At 43.7% G+C, this 24,499-nt stretch overlaps 1 protein-coding gene across 8 annotated transcripts in view; it reads left to right on the plus strand.

Annotated features, from left to right (window-relative positions):
- Positions 1-24,499, plus strand: part of RNF220 (ring finger protein 220) — a 327,427-nt gene that overhangs the window by 26,287 nt on the left and 276,641 nt on the right. Inside the window, exon 1 of one of the 8 annotated variants that reach the window (XM_081195322.1) lies at positions 9,394-9,479. The exons of 6 other annotated variants lie outside the window; for them this stretch is intronic. Coding sequence is in view for 1 of the 2 variants with exons in the window: in XM_081195320.1 (XP_081051446.1) it covers positions 9,433-9,479 (47 nt within the window). In the remaining variant the exon portion in view is untranslated. Of the gene's footprint in view, positions 1-9,393; positions 9,480-24,499 lie in introns of those variants that run through there. One more of the 8 variants, XM_081195320.1, reaches the window with a different exon arrangement.

Below are 24,499 nucleotides of genomic sequence, written 5' to 3' on the forward strand. Positions count from 1 at the left end.
TGATCCAGGTTACCTTAGTATCAAGATACTCCTTGGGGTTCCAGTTGGGCGTGTTGCACACGTTCTCGCACAAAAAGTCTCTGCTAACTAGAGAATGAGCACTTGTTTTGCAGGGAATTTCTGCATTTTATGAGTACTAAAGGGGGGTGAAATTTGGTGTGCCTTGGTTTCTGAAATACCTGAATGTTCAACCTAGAGGGAGCTCTGTTACACAGAGAAGATTAACTGCTATTCACACAGCAGTTGCTTTTACAGTATCCAATTATTACTGTTGTTATTTAAAAAAATTATGCGGCTTTTCAGCCAACCCCCGCCCCATAGCCCCCTTTGCAGATGGATAATATGCTAGCTACAAAATCTTTCTTGGTTCCTCTCATTCTTCCATTTTGTTATATTATTGGAATGTCAGCATGTCATCCATAATGTTACAAAGTAGTGTTTTCTGATAGTTTTCTTGGGTCATGGTTTGTAGCAGCCATGGCTAGTAATAAAGGGTGACCCCTGAAGCTTCTGGCACAGCAGAGCTGCCGTTATCCCAAGTGCAGCACTTTAGCGTTGCCTTCAGGAATGAACGGAAGCTGTTCACTTATATGGGAGAAAGGAAAAAAGTGCACTTTGGGGTTTGTCCTGTGCTATACCTAAGCCTCATGCTCCGGTTTCTGTGTCAGAGGTCAGGTGCCCTTTAGTTTCTTCCAAAGTACAACCTATTTGTCTTGTCCCATAAAACTTAGTGGAAGCCATTATAAACTGAAGCACTGTTTCCATAGCCCTAGCCCACCATCACAGTCCTGTGCTGAATTCTATTTCTGCTTAGAGTTACATTCCAGAGTGAGATTCTCCTCTTTTGGTGTAATAATTAGGATCAAGCAAGTGGGGATGAGGATGCTAGCTTCACTGTTTCCTTCAGATGTGAAGATATGAAGTGGGAAGCCTGGTACTCGTAGGAGCTCTGCATGTGAGTTTCAGTGGACAGGGGTGGAAGAATGGAAATTCATTGATCACCAGAAGCATGCTGGCACCTTCTCCCTGCAGCTCCTGGACCTGCCTCCAGGTGAGAGAAATAGAATGTTGTTCCACTTTCCCAATGGTTAGTTATTGGGCGACTTCACTGTCAGGTGTGATAGGCACATGTCGTCCCCAAGTGTAGCATTTTGCATTTCCCATAGAGACAGAATGACTGCCATTATCTCAGGGTGCGTCCACCTTGTTTTTGTGATTGTAATAATTTTAAACTGTTCTTAATATTGCATTTTAAATGGTTGTAACTTATCCTGGGATCTTAAGGTGAAGGGAGGATAAGTAGTAGGAGTAGCAGCAGCAGCAGCATATTTTAAAAGCCCAGTTAATTTCAGATACAGTTAACAGTGGGATAAGAGATGATATTATGATAGAGCAAGTTGGCATTTTGCAGAAACATAATCAATTGCCTTTAATTCTCAATATATTAGCCATTAACTCAGTTTCACGTATAGGGTATGTTCTAGCTTTGTAAGCTCTAGTTGGGTAGGAGGGATAGGCTAGGGTGGGCAATGTTGATTTTGAAAACATTGTTGAAGGGCAACAGAGGCCTTCAAATTCCCCAGAGCTATCTTTGAAAGTTGTGTTTTTCTGTTTCTGCTACAACAGGAAGTTAAATATATAAATCATTATTCAGGCATCTGTTCAAAGTTTGTCTGACTTGCTGAATTTCTAATCAGACAAAAATCAGAAAATGAAAAAGAAGAAAAAAGGACAACACAAATTTTATTTTTTATTTTTTTCTCTTGCCCGACTAGGAAAGTACTGCTACGGCTGCAGCTGCACATACCTCTTGTACTCCTTGCCTCTCCACATACACCCATTCCCACCCCTCCCACATGGAGCCGTAGGCCTTTCCTAAGCTGCTTGGCGTGGTCTCACTTTCTTCAGCAACATTCTAACTTCTAAGAGGCTTAATAGCTAGGGAGATTTGGAGGGGAGTGAAAAGGTGGGGGTTTCTCTCTCTTTTTCAGCCCTGGCTTTAAGGAGTTTATTTTCTTAAGCTTATTGGGAAGAATATCGAGTGGACTAGTAAGGAGGTTGTGACGGGCAGGCTTTTTCCAGGATTTGGGAATGTTAAATGCACATGCTGCATTGTGGGCAGTTTTCTTCAAAAATTTCCTGGGGAGTTTCTACCACTTCTCGCAGCTTATTTGTTCACTTAGCTCATTTCTGAAGCCAGGTTGATTGCCAGTGAAATTAACTTTCTGTCCTCATTGTGTAGGGTGGGGTGGTGACAGAAATTACTTCAAAAAGAAAAGTATAAACCGTGTCACATAAAATGAAGGAGAACCAGGATAGTGACAGTACAAAGAAATGACAGGACAAAGAATGCCCCTCTAGGGTGAGAGGACTTCTTATTGTGAAACTTCTCCAACTTGATGCCTTCCAGATGTTTTCAACTACAGCTCCCATCAACCCCAGCCAGCATGGTATGGGATGACTGAAATTGTAGTCCTAAACATCTAGAGGGTTCTGATTGTGAAAGGCTGTTGCAGTGGAATGAACCACTGTTGTTACTTTTAACTTGCTTTGTGTAAGCTGCTCTGAAAATGTGTTTTCATTAGAGGATAGGATATACATTCATAAAATGAAATAAATGATTGCCCATTGGACATTACAATGAGATATTCAGAGAACTCTGGGACTCAGTTTGTTTACCAACCCTGAGTGCATTGTGGCAATGCCAAGAAGGAACAAAAGTAAGATGGCAAAATTTGGGTCACACTCTGTCACAAGACAGGTCTTCCCTTGATTATCTTACACGAGCTCTTAAGTCTGTTGGCATCCTCTGTATCGTGTTAAAAGGTAGCTCACTTTATTATATTATTGGGCAATGTCCAGGTAAGTCATTTGTGTAGCCAGGTAACTAACATATGGATGCTCAGCTCTGAGGGATGACAAATAATTTTGTCCAAGGCAGCTCTTTTATGGGATCTTACAATTAGCAATTAAAGCATAAAAAATAGTTCCAGGCAGCAACTGCTAAATAAACGCTTGTCACTACTGCTGACTGGGGCTGCTTTATTTCCCTGTGTGTTTCCGCCTCTCTGTATAACTTACGGTGCTGTAAATGCACAGCAGCTGTTAATATGATTCTGTCGATACATTTACCATGGTGATTTGGCAGTATTTGGCGACTGTGTGAAGAAATCACTCACTGGTTGGAAGGCAAGAAAGACAAGCTGTCAATATCTCAGAAGAAATGCTAATAACCCTGGTGACAAATTGTCCCAGGAAGTCTCGAAGGGTTAAAAAAGAGAGAGCATTTCCAGAAACGAGGATTCTTGTTTTTGCTCAAGTGAAGAGAACTCATCTCTCCTAACGCTGCTACCAACTGCTCTCTTGCTCTAGTTACTGGTTGTTTTACCGAATAAATATTCATGGGCTTGTGTGAGTTGACTTAGACATGCTACTATATAGATTAAAGTGTGAGGGAGAGGAGATTCCTTGCAATGTGCTTCTGTCTGATTTGGAGCAATTCCTGATTCCCATTGCAGCCCCACACCCTCATACTGCATCCCATACCACTGAAGAAGCTGCCACAACCCACTCACCCTAGGAAAGTCTTATCGAGGAGTTGTCTGCAAGGGGGACAAGGGAGTCCCCTTTTTCTGATCTTCCATTCATTCTATGGATCTCAGGATTCAGCCCTTGATGTGAAGTGAACATTTCACACAATGAATCATTTACTGTTTTTCGACCCCAAAAGAGCCCTTTAGACAAGCCTTAGATGAAACAAGGGTTCCTCTCCTCTCATTCCACATTCCACCTGCAGAGGCTAATAAGTTGTTGTTTTTTAATAGGGTTCCCAGATAACTTCTGTTTAAATATTTCTTGGAAAATAACAGTAAATCAAATTACCACCCTTCACAATTTAATCACATGACTCAGGGTTTTTAAAAGAAGTTTGTATCAGCATGAAATCAAAGAGGACAAAGGCTTTCTTTCTCAAATTTCTGCTCCTTAAGTTTGGTGGAGAAAAACCTGAAAATGTGACCATAGGGCACAATAAAAATTAATAAACCAAAAGCAAAATGTCATTATTCTTAAACCACTCCAGCCTCTAAAGAAGTAAGGAGCCCTTAGGAGGGATGAAACATGTATTTTACAAATACCCTGAGCCCTGACAACATACACAGTGCCTAAGTTGCAAATGAAAATATGAAAAATACATGATCACTGCTTTAATGTGTGCTGCATGCTTTTGAAATTGGAGATCCATCTGGCTCCCACATCTCTGATTTAGGAGTTTAGGATGTTTAGCAAGGTTTTAAGAAAACTTAGGAAGGAAAGAAACCACTTCAGAAGGTGAAGAGCCCTTAGGCTTTCTTAGTACAGGCATTTCCCCACTTATGCACGATTGACTTGTGTGTGTGGTGCCAGGAAATAAATACATACATACATACATACATACATACATACATACCTGGGAATGATGGGAGAGAGCTGGAAAGTTCTTGTTGCTCATCATGAGACCCTCCCCAGAGGCCGAGGAGGATGCCAGTGAGCCAAAAGTGCAGAAATAAAGATTTTAAAGGCTTTTTAAAAAAATAATAATTATGGGCTCCAAAATGGCACATGGGAGCTCTCGCTGATGTTGCGCTATCCCACTCAACAGCTGTTGGGAGGGAAGCTGTGTTGCAGCGGGCTCGGTCACACGGTTCCCTACATTTTCTCACACTCTGGAGGCAAAGGTACAGTATAAAAGAAAAGGGCATTTCTGATGCCTCTTAAATCACCCTAGTTATCTGCTTTGACAAGGCTCCCCACTTACATGCATTTTGCTTATGTGCACAGGCAGGGATGTTGGGCATTCTAGAAAGTATCCGGATTGGGAAAGGATGCTGTAGCTCTCCTAGCCTTTCTTGTCTAGAAGCTTCTGTGACCATGCTCGTTCCCTGTGTCTTTGCATGTCCAAACCTTTGACAGGTCTGATAAAACATACAGGTTTTTAATGAATGGTTTATTTCCTCTCATTTCCTCTTCCATGTGCAAATGTTCAATGTTCCTTTTCATCTGAGGGAATATCTAAGCATGAAAGGGTGCTGGTTCCACTGAGCCTGTCTCAGCCCCTTAACTGTGTTTATTGATGTACTCATTGTTCTATTAGCATTTTAGTGTTTTTGCAATCATGGCGATAAACAGATCCATAACTGTATCCTGCGGGTGTAGCTGCCCATGTACATTTAGATGCTGGTGAGACCTCCATACAGAAAGTGTCTCCAGATGTGCCTCCTTGGCAGTGTGATACCAACATGCAGCGTCCCCTGCAACCAGTGGCTAGGGGGAAACTGCAGGGTACTGGGGCAGGAAATAGGAACAAACTTTATCCCCCCAAAAAAGTGCTGGAAAGCGCCAGATTTTGCTGATATTAAGTTATAATTCAAGGCAGTGAACATGTGCTCTGCTGGCAGCAATAAAGATTCAAATCATAAAGTTTTACAGTGGAACGGTTTCTGTAAAAGCATCGTTACAAAGTGGGAACCGTGCCTTTAATTCTTATGACATATGGGACCGCCTGCTTCATTTTGGTCTCAGCACTGTTTAGTGAATCGGTTGGGGTGGTGCAATGGGGGGCGTCTCTGTAACTGAAGTCAGGTTTCTTTTCCACCACCCTCCCCCTTTTCCCTGGTAACTCAAGTTCTTTGAGAGGTGCTAAAGGCCGCGCTACAGAAGTTACTATATCTTCACGATTTAAACATTTTTGAAACACAGGCGTTTGGGGATTTTAAGGGTGGGATTGTCTTATGTGTTTTTCACTTCACCACCAATTAGAATAGATTTCATTTCTCTCCATAAAGAAAACAGCTTTTTTTTTGTCTTTGTGGTATTGTCTTAATCACCACTGTCTTTTGTGTGTCTACTCCAGAGCATAGGTTCTCAAAATCAAGAAATCAACTGTAATTTTGTACATACCGCTCCCACACCACATGCACTGGGACAAAGAAGCATGGTTGGTCTCATATTTTTTCTACCTTTGGGATATTGTTTCTGGTGTGGGAAACACTGATTGGAAGGGGGGGCGGCGTGATGGACTATGAATTGCCATCCTGAGCCAATGTAGACCCTTACTGGGAAGGATGGAGGAGGAATTCCCATCTCTTGTAGCATCTCTTCATATCTCCCAGCTTCAGAGTGCAAGTAGATTTAAAAGACTACTGTAGTACCATTAATATTTCGTGTAGGATATATTTTGAACACACTGTGACTAGCATTTGGCCCACAATAACTTTTAATATCAATAAAATGCAGTGTTTGGAGGTGCGTTTATGGGCTTCGTTGTGTCTCAGGTATTGTTGGAAGCAAGGGTGCAAGCTGAAGGTTGTGACTCTGAACCCCCTGCTGTGAGTTTGGTAATTCTGGATATGTATTGACCTATTTGGAGGTAGCATTCTGGCCCAGAGGTGGACCACAGCATTCCCCCCCCCCCATAATTGCACAAAATAATAGGGTGCATCTGTTGGCTTGTGCACATGAAAATTCATCAGGTTCCTTACACTTAATGAGAGAAAGGTCACATTGGAGTGAAAAATATGATATGGGGCCACTTTTCTGTCCAAAAGCCATATTGTGCTGACCTGCCCCATGAAGTATTTGGTGTCATGATATTTTGACTTTTCTTTGGGGCAGGATCTCTTTTGCCACTAGAAATGTAGCTTCTGCGCCCCCTAAAGAGTTATGCGGTACACTGCTGCACAGGGTATAGGAATGATATCAGCCATATGTATGAACATTTCAGTTGGGTCATCATCATCTGAAATATTAATGACTGAATTTCAGGATAGAAGATTAATACATTTAGGTTTCAGGGAAGAAATATCCTTCAAAACCAATGAATAGTTGCTGACAGGGCAGTGGTAGGCAATTTAATCTGTGCCTAGGATACTGGACAGACAGGTTCTAAAACAGCCAAAAACTGTTATTTCCAAATGGAAACAGGAACAGGTTGGGTGTGGTGGGCTAAATGCTAGAGCCAATATATTTCTAGAGCAGAAATTGGTAGTTAAATTAAATTGCCTGTGAAATTGCCACCTAATCATTTATATCTCGCTCTTCCTTCAAGAATCTTGTGATGCAGATTAAGAGTTTTTCCAGTTTGAGGTAGCTTAGACAGAGGCTTGAATGCTCAAGCTTATGCAGGGAGCTGAATAAGGATTTGAACCCAGGTCTGACTGGACCAGATACAATTGTCTATCCAGTGTGCCAAGATTGCTGTCATCGATCAGACACAGGTGACAGATGAAGTAGTTAGAGATGAATAATATTTTTTTAATTTCAGTACTTGCTTTGTCTGTGTTTATCTTGTGTTGAAGAAGTGACTTACAGGGCAATCCTAGCCAAACTTACTCAGAAGTAAGTGTTACTGAATTTTGTGGAATTTATTCCCAGGTAAGTGGAACTAGGACTGCAAACGAAGCTGTACTTGGTTTGCATGTTTGATGGTTTCTGTTTAAGGCTAGGGGTTCTCAAAGCTTCTATGAGTTAAACCTGGGATTCTGAAGAATAGTTCTCTAGTAGGGTCTGAACAGAGCCTTCCTTACACAATATGGGGATGGGTGCTCTGGGAATAGCTTCTGAGCAATTGCTCCCTACAGAGTCTATGATTGTAGAGCAACCATAGTGATGGTGCACTACATTACATAACTCTCATTGGCTTGAAGAGAAAAAAGTATGAATTTGCCACTTACTTAGGTCTAAGGATGCTGTTTTGCCAATAGTTATTTACTGTTTACATGTCACACACTAAGCTAGGATTGGCTTGCTAGGCTATTTTTGGCTTGTGAGGGTGCAGTGATGGTGGCTCAACTCAATGAGGGCCGCATGCCAGCGGCAGGTATAGCCAAAGCTGCCAGTGCACACTAATGCACAAATGTACACACTCTCATTGCACATACAATCCACATTCACACCCACACACCCACACCATGGTTTTCCAGTGATCAGCAGAGAAGCAGGGGGTTCCTCCTCATTACATAACTGGGAACAGAGGTTCCATTTCTTCTAGCCCAGTGCTGCAATGAGATCAGTCTCCAAAGAGGATGAGCGACAGCACATCTTGGGTTTGTGTGCTTTCCAGTTCTCTTTCTCTGGCACAGTTGCAGGGAGAAGGTAAAAAACTTCCACTTCCATTTTACATTGACCATGATTTAGTGTTGCATCCAAATCCTAAATTGTGGTTAGTCTTATCTAGGGTTTGATGAAACAAAACAAATTCATAAGGTGGAGCTTAACTTTGACTTGTTTAAGCAAACCATACTTAAGGTTAACCACAGTTTGTCTGGTCTTGGGCATCATTACCAGTTGCAGGAAAGCAAAAACTTTTGAACTCTTCCTACATCTGCACTGTAGGAGGATCACTGGCTTGTCCTTGTAACACTAAACCATGGTTTACCATTTCATGCTAACACAGCCATTATGTCTGTCAGTGCAGCTGTCAACCATTTTATTGGATTTTTGTGACAGTGCAGCTGAGTATTCCTATGTACACATGTTATGGCCCAAATCAGATTATGGTGTGCAGAAACCAGGCACTACTGAACTTCTCCTACTGTGTTCTGCAACAGTCACAAAAGTGTCTGACTGGATTTGCAGGACTCAGCAAGGGATGGTATGGTACTGCTTCCTTGGAGGAACAGATCGATAACAGAGGCTGGTGATACATGAGGGAAGTTAGGGATGGATAATCCGCTGAATTTACATGACCCTGACTGGCCTGTGAAAGGCTGCAGTTTTGTTGGGCAATTTTCAATTTACTTGCTGCCCATTGTATTTTAAAATTGCCACAAGAATAGTTTGGGTGCTTGGCAGGGAAGCTGACTTTTGTGGTTCAAAGGAGGCACATATACACTTCAGAAAGGAATAGAGTTCCTAACTATAAGAGGTTTGTGTGTGGCTGATCTAGCACATTCCCATTCTTGCCAAATTCCTGGAAGGTCCCATTGTTTTTGTGCCTTTATTGCAATTACATTGCATTGCTTGTTGTTTCTTGTGGCCCTTTGAATCTTTCCTTTAGGATTATACCATCTGCTCCTCCAGCTTTGTCATTTGTATGTGTTAATGTGGATACTGGTTTAAAATACATACCAGAAGAGTTAATAAGATATTGAAGACATGCTTCTTTGTTGTCCGTCAGTCCTAATGGCAAACTCAGGTGGTGAACGCTGACAGGACTGGAGCCAAAAGGGGGCCATGGAGCACGAGAAGGATATATGGTGCAGGTGCTAATAGCATGCTTGGGGAACCCACAAGGTTGCCATAACTTCAAAAATATTTTAAAAGTCAGACCTAAGAGTTCAATATCGCCTTCTGCAAGGTCTTAATGAGCACTGAGCATGCTCAGTAGCCATGGAGTGCTGAATGTCAGTTGGAAAAGGAAAGGGGGAGAGGGAATGGACTGGAGTATCCTGAAGTATGGCATGGCTGACTGGCAATCTGCACAGGAGTACTGCTGTTAGGAGGTGAGGAAAAGTCCAATAGAAGATATGCTACAATAGAGAATACCCTGCAACATTCAGCGTAGGCCCCGTTTGTCTACTTCAAAACCTACAGTTGGTGACACAGTATGGATAACATGATGCTGAAATTATGTGCAGTAAACATTTCCGTATACAGTACTGATACAGGACTGCACCAAGCTGTTCTCATGTTACAAAATCAAATAAAAAACCCTCCGTTCCACATTAAAGTAAGAGACCATTTGGGAGGGGTTAAGTCCCTTCCCCACCTTACCTCCCCTTGCTTAATGTCTGAAGGAGAAGTTTTGGATTTGACCCTCCCCCTCCTTAGCAGCTGGTCAGTTTATGAAGTAGATAGAGGGAGACAATAAAGTTGGTGTCAAAAAGCTTGAGGTGATTCTGTCTGCATCATTTTGAAGAAAGAAAGAAGGAAGGAAGGAAGGAAGGAAGGAAGGAAGGAAGGAAGGAAGGAAGGAAGGAAGGAAGGAAGGAAAGAAAGAGGCTACCTTCAAAATGGGCAAGTCACATTTTGGACTGTTCAGTAGCTTTTAGCACAGACATGTATAAATTACTTGTGTGCAGTGTCACTGGAGATCTCTTTCCTGTCTGGGGCTTTTTAAAAATATAATGACAAAGTAATAAAAAAACTAATTAAAAAGGGCCTCGGCCAATAAGGAACTTCACAATGACAAAGCAGCACATGTGCCTGCTTAAAACATTTTTATTTAGGCAAGCCTATCCAGTCATGTAGATGTTAGTGTGTTTTGGTGTTTTTCACTGTTAATTCTAATTACCTTTAGATGTTTTTAAATGTTTTAAACTGTTTTTATTGATAATGTTAGTATTTATTGCAAACCACTTAGAGGCTTTTCTACAAGCAAGTGGCATATAAATTCTGTTAAATAAATAATACATGAAGGAAGTGCTGCGATAATTCTGTGCATGCACACTGGAGAATGAAAATACAAATGGATGCAAGATGGCATTTTCCACTTTTTGTGAGAGCATGTACACAAGTCCTTTAAAAAATGTACATCATGTTTAAAATAAGATGTAAAATGCGTAAACACTTGTGAGTATATTATTATTGTCCGAATGACCTACATGCCTACATACATTTTGGGCCTACTCAAGGCCCAAGTTCTTTTCACTGTTTCCTGAGAGAGAGGGAGAGAGTACCTGCTGTTTCCAGCTTTACGTAAAGTATAGAACTTCCTCCATGTTTATCTACTTAAGAAATTAGGCTTCTCAACCTTTGCAATAAAACTATCTCACCCCCCCCGTCCCCCCTCAGATTCATTTGTTGTCATCACAGTGGTACCCTCCTTACTGTGTTTTAATTCCAGTCTCTAATCTCAGCGCTTCTGTGATAAATTAATTGTAATGATAGAGGCCACAGTTACGAGGGTTGCTCCGCTTGCTTGTAATCTGAGCGACAGGTTTAGGGCCTGCTTTATTTAAGATGCAAGGGTAATTACATGGGAGTTCGCATATGCAGGCAGAGAGATATGATTCATTCTCCCGGCGACGGCCATGACACAGCTGTTTGTCGGATAAAATAGCGGAGCCGTGTTGTTACAAAATGTTCTCCTTATTATACCTCATTAAAAACAAGGCTGCGATAAGTCAGTCCACGCAATGAATAAAACGTATTGCCCCCTGTAAAAGCTGATAGGCAAAATGGGGCTCACCCAAGCAGTATCGGGTCATTTATTTATTTTTGAGACCTCTCCCATTATCTTTACTTTATCCCTCTTTCTGTACTTTTGAGGCCGCCAAAGAGATATTATTTCCCCCCACTTTGTCACCCATTGATTTTGTTCCCTCTCTTGTGCTACCCTGCTTTTTCCCAGTGTTAACTGACAAATACAGAAAGCAGCCAGAAGCAATTAGCAAAGACTTTTGCCAAGAACAAAAGAAGGGATTTGTTCTTCTCAGCCCAACATAAGTTGTTCCTCTTCACCTTTATCAAGAGCTACAGGCATCTGGAAAGGTAAAGATCTTTATGGGGCTTGACTCTTTCAAAAGCAGGTTGAAAAAGAAAAAGACCCTTCCTTAAAGGGAAGAGAAAATATCCCCTCTATTCTCTTTCCCTGCCCCCCCCCACCTTCCCAGCTTCCTTTTTTTGCTTTTCATTTTTAATAGCCTTAAGTTTAAAGTGTTGTGGGTTTCCCTCCTCTCTGTTCTTTGTTACTCTGAAAGAAAACAAAAAAGTTGAAACAATAAAAAGGCAATGTGGAAAAAAGTGAGTGACTTCTGAGAATGGCATCAGGGTGAGCTGTCGAGGAAAGGGCTCTCTGAACTGGCTTGCTGGAGCAGCTGCATCAATCCTGCATCTGCCACAGTTCCTGGGTGCTGGCGTTCAAAGAATGGCTTTGGTTTGTATGTGCTTGGATTTCTTTTCGAATGCACACTTTAAAGTATTGTGCTCTGCTGGGCTGCCCAGGATTTGGATTAATTATTAATTTCTTTGTCACTTTTCTGGCCTAAGGGTGCTTTTTAGGCTTGATTTTTACTGATGGGAAAAATCAGATCTGTAAGGCTGAAAATCCTCTTCATTCTTCTCAACCTTTTCTAACATCGCCTAGAACAGGGATAGTCAATGTGGTGTCCCATCATTCCTGGCCTTTTGCTATGTTGGTTGGAGCTGAGTTGGGAGTCCAACATTTGGAAGGCTATTTGTTCCCTGTAACCTGCACCAAAAAAGTGAGCATGAAGTTACCTGTCTGTACTGAGGAAAACTGAGGCCCATGCTTACTTAGTATTTGATCTAGCCAGAACTGCTTGCAAGGTATTTCAGTTTATACAAATGTTCTGGTAAAGGAAGGGGGTGGAAGCACTTAATTGGTCAGTCAGCTAATTAACCCCAGATTATCTATAATGTTCTTAGGAACCTTACTACACAATGAATTGCCCCCAAAATTTATTACCTTAATGCAAAGAGGACATAGCTTAATTGCGACAGAAATTAAAAAGAATAATCTGTAGAAACTGGTTTATGATGCATGGTACCTCCTGTAACAGCAGCAGCAGAGTAGTAGTAGTAGTTGTTACTATTATTTTTTCAATGCTTTTTCCAGAAAATAACATATTAGAAAAGCATAATACAAAAAGAAGGGAAGGAGCAAAAAGTTGTGCAAAACTCAGGAAAATTAACGATACATAGTAATACACAAGTGATTTTTGTGTAATCCTACCCAAATAGATACCAAGATTATTAAGTTTATAGCAAAGAAGCTTAAGGCAGTATACATCACTCTCTTCCATTTTATCTTCACACTATCTCTGTGAGAATTTAGGCAGAGAGGTAACAACAGCCTTAAGTTTGTCTGTGAATTTCATGGCTGAATGGGGATTTGAGCCTAGGTCTCCGCCTCTAACCACCTTACCACACAGGCTCACATAACTGTGATTAGGGCTGGGTGATATTGGGTTTTCAACATCGTGGTGTATTGCCAGCCAGTCATCTGCGTTTGGCGATATACCGCGATGCTGAAAAAACCTGCAATGGCCCCAGCTTGTGAGATGCCAGGTGAAACTGCTGCAGCTTTCATCGTGGAAGCTGAGATGCTTTCACCTAGCACATCGTGGGCTGTGGCCAATGCAGCTGGCCCCAGCCTGCTGCTCAGCCAGGGGGCAGAAAGGCTCCTGCCTCCAGCTGAGTGAGCCTTGAGGCCCCTGCCGCTCGTGCTGGAGCAGCAAGGACCTTGGGGCTCCTTGGCCAAGTTCCCTCTGCCTTCACTTGTATGGGGGGTGGGGTGCGCGAGTTACCTTGCCAGCTTGCCCCCCACTCCCTGAAGACGGACTAAGTGACAGTAGCCAAGTACACAGAGCCTGCCTTCACTTTCACACGTGTAGGTGCGCTGTCTCTTTCCTCTCATGGGGGGTCATTCACCCCTGGAGGAATGACACAGCCCACCCTCCTGGGAGAAGTTCGTAAGGCACGGGGTGCCTTGCAGAGAGGGGCTGTTGGAGGCTGCTGCCCAGCGCTGGCCCACCAGCAGCAGCCAAGAGCCCCTACACCGCCTGGCTGCCTTCCACCAGCGCTGATTCAGCTTGCTTCTCCCTCTGCTGGGGCAGAATGCGATGGCGCTGGTATGTCGCTGGTAAAACTGCCGCCATTTGAGTCACTCTGCCTCCAGCTCCCATCTAGTTTGTTCATCCCTCAGTGCGCTGGGCGCTGGAGGCAGAGGGACTCAAGTGCGGTGACATTTTCACCAGTGATATACCGCTGAGTGAAGCTGTCATTGTGGTCTGCCCCCACATACCGGTCCTGGGCGATATATTGATATATCACCCATGCCTAACTGTGATAAAAGTTTCTTCCTACTTCTGTGTTTCCCGTGATCCCAGAACAGCTAGTTGCTGTGGCAACAGTATCTTTATTTGGTGCAGAGAACCCCAACCTGACATGGTGGCAACAGGTGCCAGGTTGGTGGTGCTCATGTATTTTTTCAGGGTGTTTTGTTTGGAATTTTTTGGAAATGGCAAGCACTTTCTTCACCTGTGGAGGGGTTTTACAGAATGTGTGTGTGTTTGTGTGTGTGGTATGGAAGTGAGAGAGTGAGATGGACATGAGGAGAGAGAAAGGAAAAAATACACGCAGGGCTCCTGTTCCCGGACCCTGCTTGTCTCAGTGAAGTGCGCATAAGCGCTCCCTCATTCTGCCCTCTTCCATGTCCAAAAGGACTCGTGAGCCTCCAATCCTGTGTCAGCTGGATGCAACTAAAATGGTTGCTGCCTGTGTGGATATATATGTATAAGTATTGTATATGTAAAGTGCTTGTGTGTGAACGATGCATGTGTGCCTGTGGTGCTGTATATACAAGAGAGAGTAAGTGTGGTGTGACCACCCCGATTATTTTTCCTGGCACTGGGGTATGTTCCATGTTGTTATTAGACAGCAACTGTGTGTGTGTGTAAATCAATATTGTGTGATTTCCATAGTCAGGACCAGCAGGACATAGGTGACTTCCTACAGCAAATATGAGGTTGCCTTGGGTAGGGGGAGTTTGTTGGGGAAACAGCAATGACTGTACTCCCCCTAATTGTATGCTATGTCATACCCCTATAGCAGCCATTTTGTGTAATGCCATGCCCTTACAGCAGCCATTTTGTGACTGGCACCACAGCACTTTGTCAAAATTTGTAATGTGCCCGTTGGTCTAGGATGATGGCTGGCATCGAGCCAAGCTGTGGCATAGATCTGCCACAATGATGTGTGTATCAAGTCTGAGTCCATGTTATGTGAATTTTGTTCCGCTGATCATTGCTCTAGACCAGATGCTTCATTATTTGTGGTGTGTCTTGAGGGTTTGACTTAGGCAGCGACTTCTATTGTACCTGTTCCTAGCTGAACTGTAGATTTGCTTCCTATTACTACAATGTGTTTTGAGCTCCTGTTGCAGTTTAGTAGCACCCCATAGCTTATTAGCAGGCGGTAGGGTGGCCATATGAAAGAGAGGGCAGGGCTCCTGCACCTTTAGTAGTTACATAGAAGAGGGAATTGTGGCAAATGTAGCTTCCGTGGCATTAAATCTGCTGAAATTCTCTCTTTAGCTACACAACTGTTCAAGATGCAAAAGCCTTCCCCTCTTTTCTTTTGGGCATTGTAGCAAGTGGATTTTTAAACGTAACTGTGTGAGTTTGCTTTTACTGGCCAAGTAGAGGTTTCACAATTCAAACCTGAATGAACTTCCCGAGTACTTTCCTTAGGGCATTTTTAGCAAATTTGTAAGGGAAAGGACTTGATTAAAGTAATTATTGAGACAAATCTTTGTGGTTTTATGTTTCAAATTAGATGAGAAAGTCCAAAGTAGCTAGGGCAACTTGTTACTTGACCTCTATAACTCTCATAATCTCTGCATGCAAACCTCTTCCTAGCTCTCTGGCCTTTTCTTCATACTTCTTGCGTGGACTTGAATGTTGCACTATTGCAAATATTCTGTCTGGGCAAGCATTTCAGCTTGCCAGAAAGAATGTTTCTCCTTCTCACCCTGTGTGCTGTCCTGGGCATTTTCCTGATCCCACCAGAGCCATTCCCAAGGGGCATGTGGTGGGGAGATGCGAAAGGCCTATTGCACAAGTGGAAGCACTTACGCAGGGCTTCTGCTGATGTGGCTCATTAGATGAGTTCTGCCCCTTAGTCCCAAGCAGGATTGCTATGCTTTAGTTCAGGAATGGTCAGCATACGGAGCCAAACGAAAAATATACCCTGACTTGGTGAGCCCCAGGTAAATTGCAGTTTGGTTTAAGGTGATCAGTGTAATTTGCACAGAGGTTATGGCATCATCCCATAACAGGTAGAAGCATTATCTTTCTTAAATGACAGTGGGATTATTAAACTTTATTGAAAATAATAATAATTTTCTTACCTATACCCTGCCTAACTGGTTGGGTTGCCCCAGCCACTTTGGGGGGAATGTGGGGGGAATATAATTCCGACCTTCTGAACTCTTGAAATGCACAAGTTGTGAGATGTGGAGAACAATGGATTTGGATATGCTTTTATATAATTTCTTTTTGTGCTGATTTCTGTAGCCCAAGGGTAATCAGAAGCTCCTGGCAGGTGAGCCACTGCTGCTTACTTAGGAAGGGGAGAGGCAAGGTGGTGAGGAAGGTGCAGGAATGCCACACTGACTCCACTAGTGTGTAGGTACAGCGCTCACCTCTCTGCTGCATTACCCCTCCCAATAAGCAGCAGCAACTCACCCCCCAGGAGGTCAGGTAAGCATTTCTGCTCCACCACACTGTCCACTAGTGGGAGTAGACTCTAAATCGCTTCGGCTACCTTTGCTGTGCCAAGGCCTTGCACCCTGAAAAGTTTATCCATTTATTGGTGGGTTAGTCACTGTACAGAAAATATTTGCAACAAAAAAAGCCTTGGTGGTTAACTATGTTCCCTCTCCTATTCTAGCACATATGTGCAAATTCATTTCGAAACACAAATGCAGTCACAAAGTCTAGAAATGTTCAAACGGCTATAGAATTTAACAGTAACCATCGTTACAGGTTACTCCTTTGTAAAAGGTATACTTTTATTGTGTATTATTTGGATTCCACATCCCTTCAAGTTACGCTGTTGATCCAGACACCCCTATCAACACTGTCTTATAAATGTTAATTAATTGTATAGGCTGTGTTCAAATAAGTTTAATCAGAATAGACCAATTCTAATGTATGAATATGACTTAGGCTGAACGATGTGTCCTCTAAGCCAGTGTTTCCCAACCGGTGTTCCGCGGCACACTACTGTGCCGTGAGACATCGGCTGGTGTGCCGTGGGAGGGAGGCGGGCGAGAGGCGGCGGCGGCAAGGATCCGGCGGGGGTGGGGGGAGCGGGGGCCGTCGCGCGCAACCGAACTCACTTGGCGCGCTGCCGGCTTGTCCTCCTTCAACCCGGGTCGGGCCAGGCCTGCTCACGTCCCCGGATCCCCTAGCAGCAGCAGCAGCAGCAGCAGCCATAACAACAACAATGATCTCAAGCCCCGCCGCCGCCCCCTCCTCCGCCCGCTATCGCAGCCGCCGCCGCCTCAGCTGCCGCCGCCCCTCAGTCCCTCGCTCTGCTGCCTCCTCCCACCCCGGCAAGGGGGAGGGAAAAAACTTTCACTTTTGTGCGTCCCTCCCGGCGTGACGCTGCGCGCTGACGTCACGGGGGCGGGGCTTTAATGGTGGTGTGCCGCGAGATTTTTTTCCGGTAAACAGGTGTGCCGTTGCCCAAAAACGTTTGGGAAACACTGCTCTAAGCAGTACCTGATGAACAGCATCATGAGAGGGCTGTTTCTAGCTACCCCACCCTTTGCCCTTAGAGGCCTTATAAGTAGCTGCTACAGGAAAGGGACACTGGGAGGGGTGTTTCTAGGACTAAGATGAAACTATGATGCTCCCTTGTTATTTTTGATAGTGGATACTACATGTTGTTCAAGTAAATCTAGTTATATTTCTAGTACTGGAATGCTGGTTTTTGGTACATTATTACATTTGTTACATTCTGCTATGGTGCATTATTACATTATTACATTCTGCTATGTTATTATGAAATTGTTTCATAGTGTTTGTTTGAAGTCTTTGTTGTGAGCAGCTTTTAGCATGATTTTTTAGTGGAAGAGCGGCATACAAATTAAATGAATGAATGAGAATGCTCAGCTTGCAGAATGTGACCTTGTAGGATGCTGAAACAGACTAGTTGGTCATTCTCTGTAACCCCCCCCACACACACACACACCATTGCCTTTTGTTTAGGGCAGTGTTTCCCAACCTTTTTTGGGCAAAGGCACACTTGTTTGATGAAAAAAATCTCGAGGCACACCACCATTACAGCCCCGTGACGTCAGCGCGCAGCGTCACGCCGGGAGGGACGCACGAAAGTGTAAGTTTCAATTTTTTCCCCTCCCCCTTGCCGGGGAACCTCCAAGCTTTGGGGGTGGGGGGGAGGAGGCAGCAAAGTGAGGCAGGAAGGAGAGCGCGGCTTGGCTGGGTGAGCTTTGGCAGGGGCAGGGAATGAGAGCCGCGAGGCGGGCGCTGCGGACGGAGGCACTGCTCGCCGAGCTCGCAGGCAGCCAGGCAGGCAGACGGCGAGAGCCCCGCGCTGGGCGGCCTCTCCTCGCCGCCGCCACCCCGCCTCTCGCCGCCCGACTCGCCCGCCTCCCTCTAGGCAACATCTCGCGGCACACCAGGCAACATCTCGCGGAACACTAGTGTGCCGCGGAACAGTGGTTGGGAAACACTGGTTTAGGGTTTTCCTGCAAGGAAAGGAGTCTATTCTGCAAGGGCTTAAACATTGCAGGGCACACTATGAGCTAATAGTTTAGATATGTTTTCAACTAAAGAAGTAGTAACTGGAATTTGGATTTTGATGGTCAATCTTTAAAAAATAAGATTTTGGTGTTGAGATCTTCAAAACCTCAATAGTGCTGCAGGAGAAGTGTTTGTTTCATAGATTCTGAAGTCCTTTAATCAAGGCACAGTTGGTTGCTAAATGCTGCTAAAGGGGCTAGATTCCATGTATGGAACGACAGGCTGGTTGGCTACACAACTGCTTCCACTCATTGACCACAACTACCTTTCAACTTCTGAAAGGTAGAATTAAAAAGATTGGCCATGTTAGTTACGAATGCCCTGGGCTTGAGTGCCTTTGAGTGAGCACAAAATCCAATCCCTCTCGTGGTGCTGACTTCAGCATAGCGGATGGAGGTCAACTGCCATAGTCACCAAATGGTGTTTGCTCTCATCGCCTCAAGAAGCAGGTGAGTAAATCTTGTGGCAAGCTTTGTTACTGTGGAACTCCTTTGTATTGCACACAAAAGTCTCCCAACTCTTTTATTTTTGGCATGTGTGTGTGTGTGTGTCTGTCTGTCTGTCCTCTGGAGCCCCTAGATCACCAGCAGTAGCAGCAGTGGAGAGGGGACAATAGGCTTTGTCAGGGCTGGGTTTCCCTCTTACATCGCCTCTGTCCTAGGGAAGGGGGGAGCCTGTGCAACTCAAGGAGGCTTTGTCTTGCTGGGTTTTATGCACTCTCTTTTGGAGGTAGGGATGGGGTGGGGGAGCAGTGGAACTCCTGAATTTTAATCAAGTTGAGCTTTGAAGAATTCAAGGCGGGGTGGGGTTGTTGAGAAGGAGGGGAAAAGAGGGGGTTGTTGAAGAGAGGTTACTTTCTAACTTAGACCAATGTGTCTGTGAAGGGGTTCTCCCCCCCAATCAACATTTGCAGCACCCCTTTTGGCCATTGAAGCCTCAGGTTTAGAGTATGTTTTTTTCAAGATTTGGGGAAAATGGGTGGTGGTGATGGTTATGCTATTTGATGGAAGAGTGGTAGGCAGCTGCTTTGTAACTGTTCAGCAGTGGCGGCAGACACTTGTGGCTGTGTGGGAACTTCTGCCTGAAATGTGGGTATCTTTGAATGGCCTCTTCTCTGTCCAGGGAAACACCAGCCTAACTTCTTTCTCTTGCTGATGGCAGATTTGACTAGTGTTGGCTAAAATAATTCAATCAGCTCAGACTGTCTTTTCTCCTTCACTGAGAATTCACAGCATAGATCATAGCAGCCTGCTTTGGGATAGCTGCCTAAATGCCAAGCAAATTATTATGGAAATACCTGACCCTGTCAGCATGCACTTAGGTAGAGTGTTAGGACTGGACAAATTTGTGGAGGATAAGACTATCAATGGAGGACTATGATGCCTGTGTCCTGCCTCCAAAGTCAGTGGCAGTAATGTTTCTGAATACCAGTGGAATCCATGCGGTGTGTGTGCACGCGCTCTTGTGCTCAGGTCCTTCGTGGAGGTTTTCCACAGGCTTCTGCGTAGTTACTGTGCGAACTGGACGCTGGCCTGGATGGGCTAATGGCCTGATACAGGAGACTCCTCTTACAGGCAGTGTAGGGGTAGAACTATCAGTTCCCTTCATTTTTAGTGTCTGATGCTCTTAATAGAACTCAGCAGGGAGAAAGTTGGAGACAAAACTAGAATTAGTTGGTTACTTCTCTTATTGGCTCTAGCTACATCTACACTCCCTGTCATAGGTGTCAACTTTTCCCTTTTTTAAAGGGAAATTCCCTTACTCCGAATAGGATTCCTCGCAAGAAAAGGGAAAAGTTGACAGTTATGCTCCCTAGCTGCTGCCATACTAGTCCCAGTGGGCACCAGCCACCACTGTTTGAGAGGCAAAGGGTGGAATGACACACTGTGCAAACCTTTCTGAAGCACCTGAGATAGCAGTGTAGGGCTGGTAGCAAGGGGGCTTACACTTTCCCTTCCACACTGTGGTTCCAGTGAAAACCCCAACCCAAAATCTGCTATTTGTCATAGGAGGGAAGATTCCCTTACCTAACATATAGCAGCTTCTGACAGTGGGTGTTTGTTGGAACTGCAGCATGGGAAGAAAGAGTTTTAAAAAGATTTCTAGACTGCTGACCATTAGAATAATTCTGGAGCTATAGACAAGGGAGTGCCTAGTACTCTCACTTATCTTTCTAGCTGTTTTGTGTACTCCTACTAACTTCTCCAGTGATACTTTGGTCTTCAGGGCCACTAGCAGGATCTTCGGCTCCTAGCATAGTATTTGCATTCAGTCCTCACCTCTCTGCTCCTGAGTGGTGCAGCTCATAGATGGCTGTACAACAGATCTCTGAAATGGCACTCTGTAATCTAAGAGTTGGAAAACCATTTTCAGCCTGATGGGCCACTTTCTTTCATGGGAAGCCTTCCAAAGGCCACATGCCAGTAGTGGGTGGGGTCAGAGGTAAATGCGGGCAGAGCAGTGCATGTGGCTCTGTAGGTCCAATAGGCTATATTCCAGCCTTGCAAAAATCAAAGGTTTACACACACACACACACACACACACACACACACACACCCTCCATCCAGGCAAGCAAGAGGCATTATCACATTTGATTGACACATTCTCGCAAGGCAAAAGCAGAACAGGGTCATTGAGAGGTGCAGCTTTGGAAGGGAGATTGGCCTAGGGAAAATCCCGAGGGCCAGATAAAGAGGCCTGGGGACATTTGGTCCCCAGGCACAGGCTCTACAGTTTACACCCCTGTCGTGATCGATTCATCTGTATCCCCTCCCATCTGCAATCTGCTCATCTTATATATGTTGCTCTCTTAGCCCATTTTCACATCAGCTGCTTTGCTCTATTTTTCTTTGTACAAACCTTCTGAACATTGTTCTATTTTAATTTCTTTCAAATTTACATTTCTGTCACTTTAAACCCTTTTAAGCAGCCACATTAGTGTAGTATTGCCACACAGCACAGGAATGTGATTCTCCCAGTACTATACAAACCTGTGTCACTTTTTTTCAATCTCCTCTGAGTCTCTGTCTAGATGGCATGGTATCTTATTGTGTCCATGCTTGACTTTATCATTCAGCTGCCTGAGAAGTTACTTTCCTTTGTTTTGGGCAGAGTCATTTAATATGAAAGCAAGTTCCAAGGCATCCTTGCACTGTGATTCTTTGTCATTGTTCTTGTCTTCAATAGGACCTGTTATATGCCCTGAACCCCAAGGACTTGCTTCCATTGATGCCTTTTTCTCTAGATCAGTTGAGCTCCTGCTTTCCACTAAGACACAGCTGTCCCTATGGGATTGACACTGCATCATGGCTCTAAAAAGATTTAGAATATCCATGGCAATCTTTCATAATCACTGATGCATGCATGTTCCATGTGGGCAAGAGAAGTGCCTGTGTTGGAGCTTTCATATGGCTCCTGTTTTCTGGGCTCAGCATATCCTATGGCTCCTGCTCTCACTTCCTGTCATAATGAAGTGGCAGCAGTGGGAAGTGCAGAAATTGGGTGCTTTTAGACTGATGGGGTTGTAGCCAACTTATTTTTACTCAGAGTAGACTTATTGAAATTAATGGAACTAAGTTAGTCATGTTCATTTATTTCCGTGGATCTACTTTTGACTAGGAATAGTATTAACAACAACTCATGGCTCTTAGCTCTAATCAATCACTGCCCTTCTGCTATAAGCTACATGTGAAATTGCAATGGCCTTCCACGTTTCAGGGGGTATGAAAATTGTTTGTGTGTACACCCCAATTTGTTGTGCCTCTATTAGTGTGTGCGACATAGCTGTATCGGTAACATGGCCTACAACTTTTTTAAAAAGTTGTTTTAGCACTAACTTGGGGGGAGAAACTCAGCACAGAAAAACAACAACAACAACAATTTTATTATTTATACCCCACCCATCTGGCTGGTACAGTGAAGTAAATGTTAAAATTTTCACTAAAATTCTTAATTTCATTTTAGCACTGTTTCACAAATATTGCAATGATTTTCAAATGAAGCTGAAAATGTACTTTTAGAGCAGTTTTAAAAAAGGAAGGTGATACAATTATGTTGGCAAGAAAATTAAAGTGTGCTGAAAGAGGTGAGTAGCACATGGCCACCCCTCTCTAAAAAGATGGAAGAATAGTGCTGAGGCAATCCACACCTGTGGAGACTGTGCTCCTATTCTGTACATCCCCAAAATTAAAATTTTCTCTGGTCAAAAAAAAAGGGATGGAAGAACCTTAAGGAAAGAACCACTGTTTAATTACAGTGTCATGTAAAAGTCCTATAAAAAGTGAATGACCAATGTGTGGGTATTGCAGAGTAAATATTCAGTGGGGAAGAGATGAGTAATTTGTGTAGCTACTAATAAGTAATACTCTGACAAACACTAAGTGAGATGGTAAACAGGTGCCAGTAAATCCTGATCTGCCGTCTACCAAGCAGATCTAAAGATTCTTAACAAGATCGACTGATAATTATCAAGAGGAATATATTCTGTTAATGCCAACCAGATTAATTCCTCCCAGGAGCTGGGGGAACTGAACAGACTGGTCTAATTTGTGATTTTTTAAATCTTTGATTCATATTTGATTGAGTGATTGAATGATGGAGTAACTGATGCCATTAAAAAAAATTAGTATTATTTTTTTCCATTGAAGATGAGTTGACTTCCCTTCTGTTCCTGCAAATAACTTTTATTTTTAACATGAATTGCTCTGGAATTTTGACATTGGTGCTTATTCTCACAAGTAATTCGGATCTATTTTCTTTCTGTTTTTAATTAAGGTTCAAGTTGATAACTACCTGTTATGGGCAAGAGTTAAGTCAAAGTGGTCTTCACAAGTTAGATGTATTTTATAATACCTAATGAAGCTGTATGAACCTTCCTTCCTTCAAGTAAAACTATAATGCAGTTTTAATGTTAGCAACCACCAAGCAAGAATAGCAGCTCTAACTTTAAAGCCATTCTTAGTATTCTTGCTTGACTTGTGTTTTGTACATATTTGGCCTGCTATATGCCTCCTTTGCTAGGCAGAGGCCTTACAAATTTCATTCCCAGCAGTGCTGGAAATTCATGGGTGGTTGAGTTAAACCTGAGACTGCATCCTGCTTTACCTTGTGTTTCCCTCCCCACTGTTGTCCCCCTTAATTCTTTTCTGTGGTTTTGGTCCCACCTGATTCTTGCTTGCTGGATCGCTGCCCCTCTATCTCAAGGCTCAGTTAACTTTCCTCCTGCAGCACAGGTTAAGCCTGTGCTAAGGGATTCTCCTGCACACCCTGCTTGCCTTGCTCTGTTGCCGACAGCTTTTTTCATTATTTATTTAATGTCTTGTACCGTAAATAATGGTGACTTTATGGTTATTAGGAACGGGTTAAGGTACATGCGGGCAGCACCAGGCTGCCTTCAAAAGGAGCAGCCCCGGCATAAAATGTTGTGATAATTGCTTTACTGCTGAGTGCTTGGTCTTTATTTTGTGTCCGATTTGTCTCTTAAGCCAGCGTAACATTCTCCCCGCTGCAGGAGAATGCCGAGAGCAAATTGAAGGTCTGAGCGTGAACAATGCAACATGGTGCACTGCTGGGTTTTTCTTTTCCCTTTCTTCGTTCCTCTGCCGACCACCCCAGTCCCCCTCCCCTTCTAGCTCTCAGCCTCTTTGCAATTATTACACTTCCCCAACCTCTCCACACCATCTGAACTTAAGAGATACCATTGGTTCATCTGGCCTCAGCATTCAGCCCCCTTGAATGACCTATCCTGGATGCCTCAAAGGAAAATTTAGTAGAAGCCATAGAGTTGTTCTTTAATAATTCACTGTCTATAAGTTAACCTCATTTCTAGCAACTAGAAGTTTGGGGACCACTAGAGCATGAAGTTGAACCCCTAATCCACCTACTCACCCATGTGGCTGTTAGCTGCTAATGAGCTGTTTGGTGCCCCCACATGCTCTACCTCAAGGGCAATGGGAAACAAAGGTATGTCTCCAATGTTTCATGCAGGTGGTGGAGGTAAGGGGCAGTGCCTGTTTGAAGGAAAAACAAAATAAAGTATGAACAATTAGCGGAAGTTTTCTGTCGTCCCCCAGGATCTCCCAAATCTTGTCACCACCATTTAGATTTTTACTGACCTTGTACCACTGTAGGCTGGCAAACCGCTGCAAAATAAATGTTTAAAATGTTTTTATGTGCCCAAAACTATTTCAAGGTATCCTCCCAAAATTGCTTTATTACTTCTTCCTCAT

Source organism: Podarcis bocagei (genome assembly GCF_964188305.1).
Source record: "Podarcis bocagei genome assembly, chromosome: 5".
Lineage (NCBI taxonomy): Eukaryota > Metazoa > Chordata > Lepidosauria > Squamata > Lacertidae > Podarcis > Podarcis bocagei.